The 18,807-nt window shown below is 48.1% G+C and overlaps 1 protein-coding gene across 2 annotated transcripts; it reads right to left on the reverse strand.

The window, feature by feature from the left end:
• Positions 1-1,445: 1,445 nt before the first annotated feature.
• Positions 1,446-17,124, reverse strand: ZNF783 (zinc finger protein 783). Of its 2 annotated transcripts, XM_080665994.1 has the most exons (7): positions 16,999-17,124; positions 13,447-13,848; positions 13,237-13,363; positions 12,971-13,099; positions 7,498-7,614; positions 6,406-6,516; positions 1,446-4,522 (listed from the first exon to the last, which is right to left on the reverse strand). In XM_080665994.1, the coding sequence occupies exons 1-7, from the start codon at positions 17,020-17,022 to the stop codon at positions 3,678-3,680; spliced, it is 1,755 nt and encodes a 584-aa protein (XP_080522120.1). In that variant the 5' UTR covers positions 17,023-17,124; the 3' UTR covers positions 1,446-3,677. The 2 variants fall into 2 exon arrangements, with proteins under 2 accessions (XP_080522120.1, XP_080522121.1); XM_080665995.1 differs by lacking the exon at positions 6,406-6,516.
• Between the last annotated feature and the right edge of the window lie 1,683 nt (positions 17,125-18,807).

Here is an 18,807-nt window from a genome sequence, read left to right on the forward strand (position 1 = left end):
AACCGTGATCTGGTTCATAGGTCGATGCTCAACCATTGAGCCACACTGGCTGGGCATCTTCTGAAATAAAAAAAAAATAATATTTTTTCTAGACGAGATAGAAACATTAATGAGAGAAACATTGACCAAATGCCTCCTGCACACTCCCCACTAGGGATCAAGCCTGCAATCTGGGGATGTGCCCAGACCGGGAATTGAACCAGCAACCTCTTGGTGCATGGGTCCATGCTCAACCACTAAACCACACAAGTTGGGCTCTTCTGACATTTTTTAAGCTCTTTGAAGTCAACTGGTTACTGACATTAGGAGCCAAGAGACCAGGCTTTGCAGCTATGGGCCCTCCCTCCGCTGAGTCTAAGTCACCTGTTGAATCCAAGCAGGACCCTCCCCTCCACCTGGTTCCTGTTCCTGGGAGGGCCTCCCTCTTGCTGCCAGGGGCAGGGGCAGCTGCAGGACCCAGAAGTTCCTGTTCCTCATCAGGTTCTCCATGTTTTTCAGCTGCCTCTGCAGTAGCATCCCTAGCACAGCCCATTTGCCATACAGTTGGTTCCTGAACTTAAAGATCATTTTTTTTAATTGAATTTATTGGGGTGACATTGGTTAATAAAATCATATAGGCTTCAGGTGTACAATTCTATACAAGGTTGTTTTCTTAAAGTCGGCCAGCTTCTCTTTTCTTCAGCTGTCCTTGTCCATCCATCCTTCTAAGCTCTTTAGTCAGACTGCCTAGGAATTCTTCTTCTCTCCATGGGCTGAATGGCAGCCAAGATGGCCAGAAGGGAGGTCTCTGCAGATTGGATTTGAGCCTCCCCATATGCCATTCCTTATTAGACATAAGGAGGTGAGTCAGCCACCAGGAGAGGGGTCCAGAGCCATTTCCAGCTACAGGAAGGTCAGGATGCTCTGGAATAGGGGGAAACTTCTTCCAGGCACCCCAAGGCCTCATTGGTCAACCCCCAACAGAGCCCACCTGGAAGACTGTCAAAGACAGCAGATGCTGGACCCCACAGGGCTCCCATGGGAAGAATCTTGAACCAAGACCCAGGAGCAAAGTATTACCATAATGAACAAAGCATTACTATAATAAATGAAGAGTGTAAAGGATTTGAATACCAGCTATACCACACACAGTGATATGAGCTTAGTCAATTACTTAACAAACCACTTCACCCACGGACACAGCCCAGCAGGAGACAGGAGGTGAGAAACCCGAGTCCTCAAAACCTCCCAGGGCACCAATGCACACCAACTGCTATTTCAGTCTGTGAGTGTTCTAGAGCACACCTCACCCCCCCCCCCCCCCCCCCCCCAGTGTGCTGTGGGAAACTTGGCAGGTGTGAGCAGCGGCAGAGTCCCTGGGCTAATGCGGAGCAGCCCACCCAGAAACTGCCCTGTATGGCAGCTGTCTACTAGAGAGCAGGAACCAGGTCATGTGCACGCACTCAATTAGTCCAATGTATTTATTGACTCTAGACTGAGGCAAGGAACTGCCACCATCAGTTCTTCAGGTCCTTTAACACCAGCACCCCACCTTTCTTTGTTTTACAAATGAGGAAGCCAAGACCCAGAGCTGGGAGTGAGCATAAGGCCATACCAGGCTCCAGCCTCTGGAGTCCCTGAGGTCCAATCTGCTCCTGCAACACACAGGCTCCCTTGACTCATTTTGGAGGCACGAACTTTCTTTGAACACCTACTGGGTGTCAGAACTCACAAGGCCTTGCCGGAGGCCCAGCACATTTACTGCTTTGGAAAAAGAAAAGGGGACGTCAGTGTCTTGCAATTTCTCATGTTTGGCTTCTAAGAGTACCTGTATTGACACAGGGCATTTAGCTAGCAAACCGGGCCTAGGATCTCTTAGCCCTGAGGCATCCCCAGGAAACATCTGAGACCAGCTCTTGCAGCTAAGGGTTAAGATCAGAGCAGCTACACTTGCACCATATCTTGTTTGAGCACTTGCTGACAGCTTTGCCCAGACTTGTGGAGTCCCTGGAGAGGGCTGAGGGGTACCAGAATAGACAAACAGTGTCACCTCTTTTCCCCAAGCCCAGGGGAGCTTGGCTGAGCTGTCCCTGACTTGTATACTCACTCGTGCCCCAGAGATGATGGCAATGTTACCATCTGCCCCAAACTCTGTTCATGTAGTCAGAGGGGGCACAGCCAGGGACCCAGGCACCTGGATGCAGTCCTCTTCACATAGTGCCAGACAAATAAGACAATCAGAACAGCTGAGGACCCATCACCCAAGCTTCAAAATCACCCAACCTGAGGGCTGGTCTATAGGCAGCACCCAGAATGGTATGATTTAAGAGGCACAAGGAGCTCGCTGCTGTCAAGACTTCTCCATGAGGTCTGATGCTATTGCCTGAACGTTCACAGTTTGACTCTCTGCTTTGGTAAGAATTTGTTTCACTGAAATACAAAGCGCTCCTTGGGGATATAACCCAATGAAAAAGTCACCCAACTCTGCACCCACCTGACCTTCCACTCACTTCACAAAAATAAAGGTTCTTCCTGATGGACTCTGAGAGAATGGGCTGGAGATCAACAAAGGAGAAGCGGCCCCAAACTTGAAAGGAAGGAAATCAGGCTTCCTATTTGGTTGCCTCTTAATCTATTATGACCCTGACAACCCTAAGGTGAGGTAGGATGCACTGGGGTATATGAGGAACACCAGGCTGGAGGTGCTGAACAAATTTATCCAGATCTCCTGGTCTAACTCTGCAGAAGGCCCTCGTTCTGAAGACAGCCCCCTCCTTTAACATGACAAACCACCCAGTTGGCGGACCAGCCTCACCCAAACCTGGACCTTTTGCTCAGGAGCTTCCTGGGCTTGCTTCCTGAGGCACCCCCCTTGTGGCGACCTATGGGCATGGAGCATGCACACCCTTGAACACTGAGACCATGGGGAAGTCATCATCTACTCCAGGCTTCAGTTTCCACTTCTCTACTGATAACCAAAGTCAATCAACCCCCACTACAGGAAGGCCCAGGAACAACAGGAATCACTCTGGGCCAAGGCACACACACTTGGGAAGACACCTGGTTTCCAGGGCAGCAACCAGGGCATTCCATCAATACCCAGTCTGGTCTGGACTGCCCTCTATGGTCCCCACACATAGGCAGGTGGCAGAACAGTCCTGCCCCCCAGAGGCTCGTGGTCCCCTTGGCAACCACACACAACTCTTAACAAAAGCACCAGAAAAGCTTCATAAGGAGAAAAAAAGTTTCAAAGTAACAAAGTAGAAAAGCCTAATTTCCAGTGCCTGTTCTTCAGGCTGCCTGTCCACTCTGCTGTTTCTCATGAGCAGCAGGCCCCAATCCTCTGTGTACAATCAACACCCCAGGGCCTCAATGTTTCCATCACCTCTACTGAAAGAACCGTGATCCCTTGTCCACTTGCCTGTCCATGGAATCCGCAAAGGCCCCCACCCAAAACGTGGCACCCCTAAGCCTTATGGGGTCCTTTATAAGTCAGGAATGTATGTAGAATAGGCAGCGAAGAGTGACAAACTGAGGAAACAGGAAATGGAGGCAACTGTCGCACTCATAGACTGTCACCAAGAAGGCTGCTGCTTCCCAATTGAATAAGAAAAAGATCTCTCCAAAGCCATCCCACAACCAGCGTCAGGCCCAACAGGCGGAGAGAAGGTCCTGCCGGAGCCGGGGCTCCTGCCTGGTCAGCCCTCCTCCGAGTGGCCGGGCCGGGGCCGGGGCGGGCTCCCTGGGCAGGCGGAGGGCGAAGGCAAGTGCGGGCCCACCTGGCCCCGCGCATGGGTCTGCATGTGGATGGTCAGGTGGTGGTTCCGGTTGAAGGCCCGGCCGCACTGCGGGCACTGGTAGGGCCGCTCCCCGGTGTGGATGCGCTGGTGCCGGAAGAGGTCCGAGGGCCTGCGGAAGGCCTTGCCGCAGTAGGGGCAGGCCGGCCAGCCCTGGCTGTTGCCGGTGTGCAGCCGCTGGTGCAGCAGCAGGCTCTTGCGCCGCTGGAAGAAGCGCAGGCACTCGCTGCAGTGGTACACCTTGGCTGCTGGCCTCCGCCCCACGAAGGACCGGCCTGCCAGGGCGCGGCGGCCCTCGGGCTCCTCAGGGAGCCAGCGGATGACGGGCCCGGATACTACCACCTCCCCAGGCTCCAGCGCGGAGTGGGCCTCCCCCCAGCCAGTGGGCGAGCTGGCCCGGGCCTGCCGCTGCTGCTCCTCCACGTGGGTCCGCTGGTGAATGGTCAGGTTAATCTTCAAGCGGAAGCTCTGCCCGCAGTCGGGGCAGGGGAAGGTCCGCTCTCGCCGGCGAGGGAGGATGCGGGGGACCTCCCCCACCGCCCCTGCGGGACGAGGCCGAGGGTCCCCTGCCCGCACCCTGGGCACTCCCTGGGCATGAAGCTGGCGGGGACCCCCAGTTCTGCTCTTGGGCCCCTTGGGGACTGTACTCTGGGTCTGGCCAGGGGGCTTCCCCAGGAAGAGCTGCTCCGGCATCATCTCGTCCTCAGACTGAGCTTCCGTCTTGATGACCAGACCAGCAGCACCACCTGCCGAAAGGAATCTCCGTTGATATCCTGTGGACCACCCCCCACCCCTGCCCCAGTCTGGCCCTCCTGGCACAGCTCACAGGCACCCCCTTCCTGCCTTCACTGAACTTTTTCTCCTGCAGGACTCACCACAGGGAGCAGGGGACCTTCTCGCTCAGCCCCACCCACAGGGACTGCCTCCTAATGCCACCCAGTATGTTGGTCACTTGGCCTATGCCTGCAGGCCAAGCTAGAATGTCAGGAAAGAGGAGACAGAGCTGCAAAACCAGGGAGTCAGAAGGTCAGACCAGTGGGAGACATATAGGTGGGAAAATGAAGAGGAGACAAAGACAGGCAGAGACCCTGAACCCTGAGATTTGCTGGCCATGCAGAACCCCAGGAGTTCTAATGACTTTAGTCTCAATCTTTGAAAGACAATTAGCCTTATGGGCCCTGACTACCTCCTTACTAGGTCAGAGGCCTCAGGGCGGGAGGTGCTGTATGCCTTAGCCACACTGAGAGCTACTTATCCGTGTAACAAATCCACACTGAGCGCCTGTGATCTCGGTGACACACAGGTGACAGGCAGGAGGCATGAGGATCTGGGCTTCCCGGTGGGGCCTCAGTGTGGGTCACACACTTGACTCTTAAGACGGGACTTAGGCAAAAGAGCTTCCAGGACACAGCAGTGAAAGGTTGGGTCTGGGGCACCAGGTCCCAAGGGGTCCCTAATGTTGGTAAGGAGGGTCCTGGCTACTGAGCCCTGCCTGGAACACTGTGCGTCCTTCATATCCTCCCATTGCTGTTCACCTCTGGTCTGCTCTGCAGTCAACCCCACCACTCTTTTCTCTAATCTCCCCCAGCACCTGGTGGCCTCAGCTGCTAGACCACAAGGTCTGCTCAAAGGGTGACCGTGAACCCTGACCTCTGCACATTAAAATAAAAATCTTCAGCCCTTTACAAGCAACTTCCCAGGTCTAGGACCAGAGAAATTTCTATTCTTGCTGAAGCTTGAACTTAAACCACAAGCCGGGAGTCCAGTGCACTCAGGAGCCCTTCCATGGTGGACCTCCAGAGACAGCACCCGATGGCAAGCCCTTAGGTCTTCTGCTCCCTGAAGCTCCCCCATAACCCTCACAAATATCTCAGGACAGAACTTTACTTCTGTTAGAAATAACCCACTGGTATTAATTTGGTCCTACAGCTACAGAACCATTGACTCCATAAGAATCATTTAAACTTTGGGGTAAAATGGTGTTGCATTTAATGGGCTACCATGGTATTCCTGAACTTAGGGATTAGTGAAGGCCAAAGCCCCAGATCCCTTCATGTAAGCCCATCTGTAGTTTGGTCCCACCAGGCCACAACCCCACAGTGGATCCAAATCTCACCTTTGCCTTCCACTGAAGCAGATACCAGGATGGAACCAGGGGAGAGTTGGATCCCTTTCTATGGGGACAGAAAACCTGCCCCAAGGCCAGAAGAGGCAATAATCACTTTTTTTTTCTTGTTCACCACAGTGTCAGCCAGTTTACAAAAAATACATAGACTCTAAATGGGAACTAAATTTAAATCGCACACAAGCTGTAAGATACTGGAGGCTGTTAGCCTGGGCCACTCCTAGGTGGCCATGAGGCTTTTCTGTCACCAGACCACAAACCTGCTGACATACAGCTTGTTTCCAAGTAGCACTTTCCAGTCAGGCTGGACCACAGTGAGAGAAGATCAGACCACAGAGGCTCTGGGTCCCCAGAGCCCCAGGGATGTAAAACCTGGGGGATGAAGAAGGGACCCTCAGGAGGAAGCCTAGCAGGTCCCATTATGCTAACCCCAGCCCACTCCCAAAGGAACTCCGAGCTCCTCTGAGGCTCTGAGTGGCCACAGGGCTTTCTCCCTTCACTCACCTAGCCCCATGCTGGGCAGGATGTCCCTAGGAGGGGAGACAGGGGACTCCCCATCTGAAGAATCTTCCTCCTGTTTAATTGCGGACAAAATGCTGGTACTGGCTGGGGGCCCTGTGGGAGAGAATCCTGTGAGGGTCTCTCCCGACACTGGGCTCCTGCAGGGTGACAGCCGTTTCCCAGCAGGCCCTGGTTATGCTCCAGCATCTGCCAGGAAGAGGGGCCCCATGCTCCCCAGTGCCAACAACTGGTCCCTTGGCATCTGAGTGTCACTCTGATGGGCCTCTAAAGGACAGAGGGGTTGGGGAGACCCGTGGGGCACAGTGCCAGGTCTGCAACAGACAGGGACCATGAGAGGGTCCTATCTCTCCTTACACAGTCAGTGGCCGGTAAGGAGGGAAACAGGGAAGGGAGGGGAGGCCATATTCAACCTCAGGGAGGCCATATTCAGTGCGGGAGATGTACAGAAGTAACTGGAGAGAAAGAACCCTGAGTCTGACAGGCCAGGCCAGCAGGAAGAAGGAGGCACAGAGAAAGCCAAGGCAGCAAAGCGCAGTCTGAAAATGGCTCTGAATTATCTGTCAGGCGCTAGGCTAATGCCCTCTGAATTATACTTCATTTTTGGGAAAGGATGGCAGGAGTTCCCTTTAAAAGAAGCAGGCAGAGAACATTGGAAAGGGTGACTAAAGCCACAGAGCTCCTCACAGGCCTTCAGAAAGACGATAGGTACTGACGAGCACACAGGCTGGCCCCATGCTAGGTGTATGACACGTACCTCCCCTTAATGAACCCACTGTAAGCAGCCTATCACCTGCCCTCTTGTGCCTTTCCCCTCACTCCAGACAGACCAGTGTGTCTGGCCCCCAACATACCTGAGGAACGCACACCTTTGCTCAGACTGTTTTCTCCTGCTGAAATGCCGTTCCCAGCAAAACTGACTTCCTCTATGGCTCATCTCAGTGGCACCTTTTCTAGGAAGCCTGTCCCACTCAGCCCAGGTGGTCCCAGCCATTCCCCCACCCTCTTCTCAGTACCTACTGGCTGGTACTATTGCTGGGATGCCGGTCACACTGCCACCTGACAGCCCTCACTCACCCGTGCTTGTTCCAGGTGGAGTTACTCTTGCTGCTGAGTCTCTCTGGTGCTCGGGGGTCTGCCTTTCATTTGGACCCTCCTGGTCAGACCTGACTGGGCTGGGAATGTGCTCTGGAACTGGAGGGAGAGTGGGGATACGCTAATCAGTGACACCGAGAACAACAGAGTTCCCCCAGGTAGCCAGAGCCTCTGGGAACTGGCTAGATGCAGCCACTGGGACCTGGGACATCAGGTCAAACACAGGGTATGATAATTAAGTGGACTTCACTGATCATCTAGTGACTACATTCTAGGCCAGCAGTCGCCAAGGGGTGGTCCGCGGACCAAGCTTCCATATGTGAGAGAAGGAAACAGGGTAGCACGGTAACTTATTGAAAGTACCAGGCAGGTCACACAACAGGACCACAGATTTGGCTTTTTCAGGACTCCTGGCTCAGAACACTACAACCATGGTTCTTCCAAATCCCAAGTCCTCTACCAGGCTGGTATATAAGGATCCCCTAGGGAGCACCCCCAAGATTCTCATCAGTAGATCTGGGTGGGCCTAGGAAGCTTATATTTTTTAAACACTTCCTAAGGCAAAAAAGATGAACAAATATTTCACAGAATAAGAAGTTAAATGACCTATTAACAAATAAAAGGATATGTAACCACACTTGTAATGAGAGGTAACATTAAAGCCACACTGTTACCAAAGCCAGACAGACATTTCAAGAAAACTACATACCCATATCTCTTATGAACATTGATGCAAAAATCCTCAACAAAAAAATAGCAAAACAAAATCAGCAGCATACTAAAGGGATTAAACATCATGACCAAATGGAGTTTGTTCCCGGAATGCAAGGATGGTTCAACATATGAAACTAGATCAATGGATTACACCATATTAACAGAATGAAGGGGGGAAAGCCCCAAGATGATCTCAACTGATGCAGAAAAAGCATCTGACAAAATTAAATACCTTTACCTGACAAAAACAGATGTAAACTACCTCAACATAACAAAAGCCATATATTAAAAACCCGTAGTGAACATCATATCTAATGGTGAAAAATGAAAGCTTTTCCTCTAAGATTAGGAATAAGGCAAGGATGTCCACTTTCACCAGTTCTATTCAACAAAGTGATGAAGTTCTAGCCAGAGCAATTAGGCAAGAAAAAGAAATAAAAGGCATCTAAATTGGAAAGGAAAAAAATTATTTGTTCACAGATGATATGAATATATATATATATATATATATATCCGTAAAAATTCCACACAAAAATTGTTAAAACTAATCAATAAATGCTGCAAGTTAGCCGGATAATAAAATGAAACATAAAAAGATCAGCTGCATTTCTATCCACTAATAATGAACAATTTGAAAAGGAAATTACAAAAACAAGTCCATTTATAATCATATTAAAAATACCTTAGAAATAACTTAACAAAGGAAGTGAGAGACTTTTACAATAAAAAATACAAAACATTGCTGAAAGAAATTACATTAGTCCGCCCATCCATGTGGGATATAGCCAAGACCCCCAGTGGATTCCTGAAACCACAGGTAGTACTGAACTCTCTATAGTCTATGTTTTTTTCTATATACGCATACCTATGATAAAGTTTAATATATAAATTAGGCATAGTAAGAGATTAACAACAATAACTATAATAAAATAAAATAATTATAACAATATACTATAATAAAAGTTATGTCAATGGCTTTGGGGCCATTAAGTAAAATAAGGGTTATTTAAACACAGTGCTGTGATACCTTGACGGTCGATCTGATAACCAAGACGGCTACTAAGTGACTTACGGGTGGGAAACATATACAGTGTGGATACGCTGGACAAAGGGATGATTTCCATCCTGGGCAGGATGCAGCAGGACAGCGCGAGATTTCATCACGCTACTCAGAATGGCACGTAATTTAAAACTTATGAATTGTTTACTTCTGAAATTTTCCATTTAATATTTTCGGATCACGGTTGACTGCAGGTAACTAAAACCATGGAAAACAAAACAGTGGATTAAGGGGGGATTACTGTAAATACATAAATAAGTGGAAACACATCCCATGTTCATGGATTGGAAGACTTATTATTAAGATGTCAATACCACCCTCAGTAATCTACAGATTTAATGTAATTCTTATTAAAATCCCAATGGCATTTTTTTTTTTTTCAGAAATAGAAAAATCCATCCTAAAATTCATATGGAATCTCAAGGCACCCCAAATATCCAAAACAATCTTGAAAAAGAAGAACAAAATTTAATAACTTCCTGATTTCAAGACTTACTGCAAAGCTGCAGTAATCAAAATATTGTGGTACTGGCATAAACAGAATAAATAGAACAGAGAACCAAGAAATAAACCCTCACATATCTGGTCAAATGATATTTGAGAAGGGTGCCAAGACCACTTAATGGGGAAAGAACAATCTTTCAACAAATGTGGCTGGGAAAACTAAATATCCACATGCAAAAGAATGAAGTTGGACCCTTATCATAACACCATGTATAAAAATTAACTGAAATGGGTCAAAGACTAAACACAAAAGCTAAAACATAAAACTCTTAGAAGAAAACAGGACAAAAGCTTCATGACACTGGATTTGGCAATGATTTCTTGGATATGACACTAAAGGCACAGGCCACAAAAGAAACACTAGACAGCAACAAGACACTTTCATCATAAAGCCATTATAGCAAGTTTGGGAGTCATAGCAGATCTATCTAATACACAGACAAAATGGGGAGACAAAGAAAAATGCCCCAAATGAAAGAACAAGAGAAATGCCCAGGAAAGTAATTAAATGAAATGGGAGCAACCAAAATATCAGATACAGAGTTTAAAACAATGGTTATAAGGATGCTCAAGGACCTTAGAAGAAGAATGGATAATCTCAGTGAGAACTTAAAGAAATAGTGACCATTAAAAAGGACATAGAATCCATTAAAAAAAAACAAAAAACAATAGACAAACTAGACTTCGTGAAAAATTTTAAATTTGTGCATCAAAAGACACTATCAACATAATTAAGCAATTCACAGAATGGAAGAAAATATTTGTAAATCATCTATCATGTAAGGGATTAATATATAGAGTATATAGAGAATTCCTAAAACTCAACAACAAAGAAACAACCTGACTCAAAAATGGCAAAGGACTTGAATAGACATTTCTCCAAAGGAAATATTTCAGTAAGTCAATGAGAATGGTCAATAAGGACATGAAAAGTTTCTCAACATCACTATCAGGGAAATGCAAATCAAAACTATAATGAGATACTACTTCACACTCATTATGATGTCTACTATGAAAAAAAACAACAGAAAATAACAGTACAGCCATTGTGGAAAACTGTATGGTGGCTCCTCAAAAAATTAAAAATAGAACTACCACATCATCCAGCAATTCCACTTCTGAGTTTATACCTAAAAGAACTGAAGGCAGAGTACTGAAGACATATTTGTACATCCATGAACATAGCAGCATTATTTACAAGAGCTAAAACATGGAAGTAACCCAAGTGTACATCAATAGATTAAGAGATAAACAAAATGTGGTCTATCCATGCAATAGAATATTATTCTACCTTAAAAAGGAAGAAATTGCCCTAGCCAATTTGGCTCAATGTCGGCCTAAGGACTAAAGGGTTCTGAGTTTGATTTCAGTCAAGGGCATGTACCTAGGTTGCAAGCTCAATCCCCAGACCTGACTCCCAGCCCTGGCTGGGGTGAGTGTAAGAGGCAACCAATCGATGTGTCTCTCTCACCTCAATGTTTCTCTCTCTCTCCATCTCTCCCCCTCCCTCCCAATATCTCTAAAAATCAATGGAAAAATATCCTCAGGTGAGGATTAACAAAATATAAAAAAAGTAAAAAGGAAGAAATTCTAGCACAGGCTACAACATGGATGAACCCGTAGGACATTATACTAAATAAAATAAGTCAGTCATAAGTAGACAAATATTGTATGAATCTATTTATATGAGGTACTCAAAAGTAATCAAAATCATAGAACTGTGAGTGCCAGGGCCTGGGAAAGGAGCAGAACGAGCAGTTATTATTTAATGATATAGAACATTTTTCAGCTGGTGTGCCACAATAACTTTTAAAACATGCAATACCTGACAATTTAATCAGGGGCACTGAATTCTCTTTCCTTAGGTTGTCAAATAAAAAATGACAACAACTTGCCCTAGCCGGTTTGGCTCAGTGGATAGAGCGTCGGCCTGTGGACTGAAGGGTCCCGGGTTTGATTCCGGTCAAGGGCACGTACCTCGGTTGCAGGCTCCTGGCCTTGGGAAGGGGCATATGGGAGGCAACCTATCGATGTGTCTCTCTCACATCGGTGTTTCTCTCTGTTTCTCCCTCTCCCTTCCACTCTTCCTAAAAAATCAATGGAAAAAATATCCTCGGGTGAGGATTTAAAAAAAAAAATGACAACTACCAACACAATAGCTGTTGGTGTGAATGAATCAAAATTATATCTATTTTTTGGTCAGGCCAGCAAAAAATATATTTTTTGGTATGCCACAGAATTTTAGTAATTAGTTTATGTGTGCCATGAGATGAAAAAGGATGAAAATCGCTGGTATAGAGTTTTAGTTTTACAAGATGAAAAGAGTTCTGGAGATGGATGGTGGTGATAGTTGCAAACATTATGATTGTATTTAACGTCTCTGAACTGCATACATAAAAGCAGTTAAGATGGTAAATTTTATGTTATGTGTATTTGACCACAATAAGAAAAAAAGAAAGTATCGATACTCAGTACAACATGGATGAACCTTGAAAACATGCTAAGTGAAAGAAGCCAGAGACAGAGGTATTTTGGTTATGTTTTGGGGAGAAAGAGACGGATACAGCAAATGTGGCAAACTCTTGATCACTGGTGAATCTGGGGGATGATCATCTGGAGGGTCACTGTACTATTCTCTCTACTTTCACTTATTTTTTTTAAATTTTATTTTTAAAAAGCTCCCAGAAGATTCTGATATGCAGTCAACTTTGGAACCACTGTTCTGTACACACCAGCTGTGGGGATGAAATCAGCCCCAGGCTCCTGCGAAAGGGTCCATTTCCACAAAGGGAAACCAGTACAGTTCAGGCCTTACAGCTGCAGGTTATACAGTTGGGAACTAGGACGTGGTGGCAATAATGCTGCTGCTACTAGTAGTACTGCTAGTAGCAAGTTCCTATTTACCATAAAATGTTCAGCTTTGCAAAGCCTGCCATCACTTTTAGTCCCCACAACTGTCAGGTAAGGCGAGTACCACTGTCCTCTTGCACAGAGGCAGAAACCGTATGGATCTTAAGGCAAAATCCCTGTACCCACCCAACTGGCCGGCCTGAGACAGAGCATGCCCCACTTTGGGTTATGGGCCTGTGTTCCCTTCCTGGCCTCACAGCATGTCTGGGAAGCCCAGGAGAGCAGGGACATGGTTCAGTTTGCCCTCAGCATCTTGCTCCCACTCACCAGCGTCTGGCCTGCCTGGGCAAGCTGCCTCTCTCTCTTCCCCCTCCTCCTGGCCCCACAGGCCTTCAGGACAAGGCTCCTCTCCCCTCTCTATCCGAGTGAGGATGTCTGGTTTGGAGATGGCATAATCTGTGTACAGAATGGAGAGAGAGAGCTGGGTCAGGACACCTGCCACCCAGTTCACTACACAGATGCAGAGACACCAGAGGAACAGAAGCCAAAGCAAAGACACAGACAGAGGCCCAGATGCTATGACTTGGCCTTACCCAGGGAAACCAGCATCTCGTAGTTGCCCCTCATCACATGCTTGTACAGATTCTTCTGCCAAGGATCCAGCTTGCCCCACTCCAGTTCGGAAAAATACACGGCCACATCATCAAAGGTCACGGGCACCTAGAACCACAGCTGTCATAAACGCTCACCCACACTTACAGGTACAGCCCCTCCGGCTGTCCCACCCCAGGTGCCCAGGTTACCTTGGGGACCTCTCCCTTGCTGCCCGGGGGCAGCCGCAAGATCCAGAAGTTCCTGTTCCTCAGCAGGTTCTCCATGTTCTCCAGCCGCTTCTGCAGCAGCCCGTACTCCTGCAGCAGGGTCCCCAGCGCGGCCCACTTGCCCTCCAGCTGGTTCCCGAACTCCAAGGTCGTCTTCTCAAAGTCAGCCAGCTTCTTCTCCGCTGTCCCAGTCCGTCCCTCCAGAGTCAGCAAGCGGGCCAGACAGGAGTCCACTTTCTTCTCCAAGGCCTGGATAGCAGCCACCACTGTCCACAGTGTGATCTCGGTGGAGTAGAGGTACGAGTTCTTCTCAGTAGCCGGCTGGGATGATGGAAAAGTTGTCGAAGGCCTTTCATCCCCTGTTTGTTTGTCCCTCTCTGAAGCCTGTACACAACAAGAGAAAGGAGAAACGTTATCAGAACTATACAACCAAAATGTCCACCTCAAAAAGAAACCTCAGAATGGCACCTGCCCTGGTAAAGCCCAATCTGGGGTCCTGAAGGCCAGTCAGGCAGCCGTGTCAGGGGTGGGGATGTGAGGACATCAGTTACAAGTCCAGGACAGGAGACACTGGCTGGACCAAGGTATTAGCAAGTGAGAAACAGAAAGGGGAAAAAAGGCCAGAGAAAGAAGTATCTGTGGTCTCAGACAGGTGACCCCTACCTGGGTCTTGGGCTCTTCCTCTGAAAATGAAGGGGCAGGCTTTGAATGAGGTACAGAGAACATGAGCTCTGCACTCAGCCAGCCTGGGTGCAACTGGCAACTCCACCTGGCTGACGGTGAGCAAGGATTCTTTTTTTCTTTTTTTTAAATATATTTTATTGATTTTTTTTTACAGAGAGGAAGGGAGAGGGACAGAGAGCTAGAAACATCGATGAGAGAGAAACATCGATCAGCTGCTTCTTGCACACCCCCTACTGGGGATGTGCCCGCAACCAGGGTACATGCCCTTGACCGGAATCGAACCTGGGACCCTTGAGTCCGCAGGCCGATGCTCTATCCACTGAGCCAAACCGGTTAGGGCGTGAGCAAGGATTCTTAAACATCTTTCAATGTCCCTTCATATCTAGAAAATGGAGCTAATAATAGTACCTACATGACATGATTATGAGAATTAATGACACAATTTGGTAAAAAGCACTCAGCACAATGTCTAGCCTTTGCTTCTCAATAAATGTGAGCCCTATGTTGATTCAGCTAAGATGACCGTGAGGAGAATGTGGAGGATATGATGGTTCTGGCGCAAGAAGGCAGTATGAATAGTGCAGACAGCTGTCTGGTTCACCTTTCATTCCAGGTCCTTGAGTGCCTTGGAAAAGAGCTTCTGAAGTGCCTCAGCTTACGTGGGTGCCTGATGACAAGCCTCCCTGAGCATGCACAATGGCCTCAGTCCCAGTTCATCTTGCTGAAAGCCTTGTTGGAATGACGAAACAACATATCGCCCCTCCATTTCACTCATCCATCTCAGTCAAATCACTATCAAGTCTTACTCTTTGACTTCTGAAATCATCTCAAACCCATCCTCTTTTCTCCTCCTCCACTGCCATCACCTAGTCCAAACCCCCTCACCTGTCGCCTGAGCCACTGCAATTCTGCCCAATTCATTTCCCCACCTCCTCCTCCTCCCTCACAGTACTCTCCTCAGCTCCCTAGTATACCTAGAATAAAATGTAAACTTTTAAAAATATATATTTTTTTATTGATTTCAGAGAAGGGAGAGGGAGAGAGATAGAGACATCAATGATGATAATCATTGACTGACTGCCTCCTACATGCCCCCTACTGGTGATTGAGCCCTCAACCCAGGCATGTGTCTTTGATTGGAATGGAACCCAGGACCCTTCAGTCTTCAGGCCAATGCTCTATCCACGAGCCAAACCGGCTAGTGCCCTGTTTGGCAAACTGCGGCTCGCGAGCCACATGCGGCTCTTTGGCCCCTTGAGTGTGGCTCTTCCACAAAATACCATGGCCTGGGCGAGTCTATTTTGAAGAAGTGGCGTTAGAAGAAGTTTAAAAAATTTGGCTCTCAAAAGAAATTTCAATCTTTGTACTGTTGATATTTGGCTCTGTTGACTAATGAGTTTGCCGACCACTGGGCTAGCGCAAAACCTAAACTTCTTAGCAGACTGCAGCCTACCTCCTTGACCTGTGTCCTCCTGGGCATTGACTGCTCTCTAGCCGCCCTGGCCTCCTTGGACTCCTCCACCTTTGCATGAGCTCTCCTCCTGGCTTCCTCTCATACAAACCTCCAGCTTAGACATCGCCTCACTGGGACCTTCACAGACCCACACATCTAAAATAGTACCCTGTTAGTCCCTTCCTTCATAGCACTAATAACCTAGGACAACCCTGTGTCTGCCTGGATTATGGTTTCCCCACAAGGACATAAGCTCCACGAGTGTAGGTGCTAATTCACTGTTGTATCCCCAGCTTCTAAGAGTGCCTCATTCACAGCAGGTGCTCAATCAATACCTATTGAATAAATGAATGACTAAACAATTCAACAACACATTCATTCAGTAACAATTACAGAACACCTGTCATCATTAATGAGGATGCAGAAAAACTACCTGGCTCTTTCTTCCTTCTCCAGGAGAAAAATTCTGTATAGAAATACAAGAGTGATACCCAAAGGCTAACAAAAGTTGAGGGCAAATCAGTCCTACTTGGGAGCTTTTCTAGGAATCTCAGGTGATGCAAGTGGGCAGAGGGGAAGAAGCAGGTGGAGAGGAACGGTCAGAAAGAGTGCTGAGGGAGGGGTCCTGGGCTAGGTGGGAGCTGAAGATGTCACCTGTACAGTTACAGAAAGGCCATCTGGAGCGCTCCCCAGCAAACCTGCAGACCTGCCACCTCATGTCTCTCCCTGGCACTCAGGGAGACCTAAAGGAAGGGGAGGGAGAGAAAGTTCCTCCTTGAGAAGTATCCAGAAAAATCAAGGTTCCAAAAACTTCACTGACATGTATTGATGATAGTAGGTACCATTTATAGAGCTCTTTACCATTGCTTTTCTACTGTGTCCGAACGACCAAAGGATTGCTTTCTCTGATTTGTACATACAGAACATTATCAGCCAACATTCTACAACGTGATAAAATAATCTTAAAAAAAAATAAAATCCACCTCCAATCGCTCTTGTAAACAGCTTTTAGTACCTTTGCCTTAGGTAAAAGTAGAATACTGGGTACCTTGAAGGGGATGTAATGCCAAAGCCCTGGCCTGGCCTCAACTGCGTGTGACCCTGGGCCGGTCCCTTCCCTGAACCTCAGACTCGGATACGGGGCTGGAGACCCTGCCCTCCCCGCCTGCCTCCGGGCCGCTGGCCTCCAATGATACAATGGATGGGGGAACCGGCCACTCTGTTCAAATGCAAGGCCTGTCACCGTGGGTGTCGCTGGAAAGCGGGCCGATCCCCCGCCTCCGGGCCGCCCACCGCCCGGCCTGGCCTTTGGGCCGCCCGGTCGCTCGGCCAGAAAGCGACGCGGACGCCGACGAGGGCGGCTCGGCCCGTCTGGGCGTCCGCGGGCCCGCGCTTACCCGGTCGGGCGCCGCCTCGGCCATGGCTGCCCGTCCCTCTCTCGCTGCTCCTCTCGGCGGCCTGTCGGGCCTGGCGCGGCGCGCTGGCGGCGGCGGAGGCGGAGCGGAGCCGCCCAGCCTCGGAGCCCCAGCCCGGCGGCCGCGAGCTGCGTCCGAGCCACGTGCCCCGCCGGCCCTTTAAACAAGAGCTGCGCTCGCGGCCGGGCCCGTGGGCGCACACAGCGCCCCCTGCAGCCCGAAGGACCGCACGCTCGTGGCCCGCAGCCTGGTGTCCCGGCGGCCGCGGGGGACACCCAGGGGGGCTGGCCACCCAGCCTCGCCTGGGCCGCGGGAGTAGATGCTGTAGGGCGGGTGCGGGCCACGCGCAGATGTAGCTTGCGGGGCCCAGGCCGGCCCCGAACCCTCTGCAGGATGGCGGGGTTTAGGAACCCCAGTGTCACACCCAGGAATCGGGCCAGAGAGCCGACAGGGGAAATGCGTGACTTTTCAAAACTTTGGGAGTTCCCCCTCGCCCCAACTTCTGATGGGGAATCTCAAGTGTATGTAGAGTCACCGTTTTAACACCTCTAATGGACCCAAAGTGACTATTGGTTTGAGTATAGTACTTCATGCCCAGGAAAAAACATAGGGGATGGATAAAGGTTTTAACTCTTAAAATCTATCTATCATTTATTTTTTATTTTTATTTTATTTTTTTAAATAAATCTTTATTGTTCAGATTATTACAGGTGTTCCTCTTTTTCTTTCCCCCATAGCTCCCCTCCACCTGATTCCCCACCCCACCCCATGCCCTTACCCCCCGCCACTGTCTTCATCCATAGGTGTAAGTTTTTTTTTTGTTTTTTTTGGTGTAAGATTTTTGTCCAATCTCTTCCCACACCCCTCACACCTCCCTCCCCCTGAGAATTGTCCACTCCCTTTCTATGTCCCAGATTCTATTATATTCACCAGTCCATTCTGTTCTTCAGATTTTTTATTCACTTGATTTTTAGATTCACTTGTTTGTAGGTATGTATTTGATGTCATTTTGTTGTTCATAATTTTTATCTTTACCTTTTTCTTCTTCTTCCTCTTCTTAAAGAATACCCTTCAGCATTTCATGTAATCCTGGTTTGGTGGTGATGAACTCCTTTAGCTTTTTCTTGTCTGTGAAGCTCTTTATCTGACCTTCAACTCTGAATGATAGCTTTGCTGGGTAGAGTAATCTTGGTTGTAGGTTCTTGCTGTTTATCACTTTGAATATTTCTTGCCACTCCCTTCTGGCCTGCATAGTTTCTGCTGAGAAGTCAGCTGACAGTCATATGGGTACTCCCTTGTAGGTAACTAACCGTTTTTCTCTTGCTGCTTTCAAGATTCTCTCTTTGTCTTTTGCCCTTGGCATTTTAATTATGATGTGCTTGGTGTGGTCCTCTTTGGATTCCTCTTGTATGGGGTTCTGTGCGCTTCCTGAACTTGTAAGTCTATTTCTTTCACCAGATAGGGAAAGTTTTCTGTCATTATTTTTTCTAATAGGTTTTCAATATTTTGCTCTCTCTCTTCTTCTGGCACCCCCATAATTCTGATGTTGGTACGCTTAAAGTTGTCCCAGAGGCTCCTTACACTATCTTCATATTTTGGGATTCTTTTTTCTTTTTGTTTTTCTGGTTGGGTGCTTTTTGTTTCCTCATATTTCAGATCTTTGGTTTGATTCTTGGGGTACGTTGATCTACAGTTGAGTTTCTGTATATTCTTTTTTTTTCTTTCTTTCTTTTTTTAAATGTATTTTATTGATTTTTTACAGAGAGGAAGGGAGAGGGATAGAGAGCTAGA

The sequence above is a fragment of the Plecotus auritus genome (genome assembly GCF_963455305.1).
Source record: "Plecotus auritus genome assembly, chromosome: 4".
NCBI classification, from domain to species: domain Eukaryota; kingdom Metazoa; phylum Chordata; class Mammalia; order Chiroptera; family Vespertilionidae; genus Plecotus; species Plecotus auritus.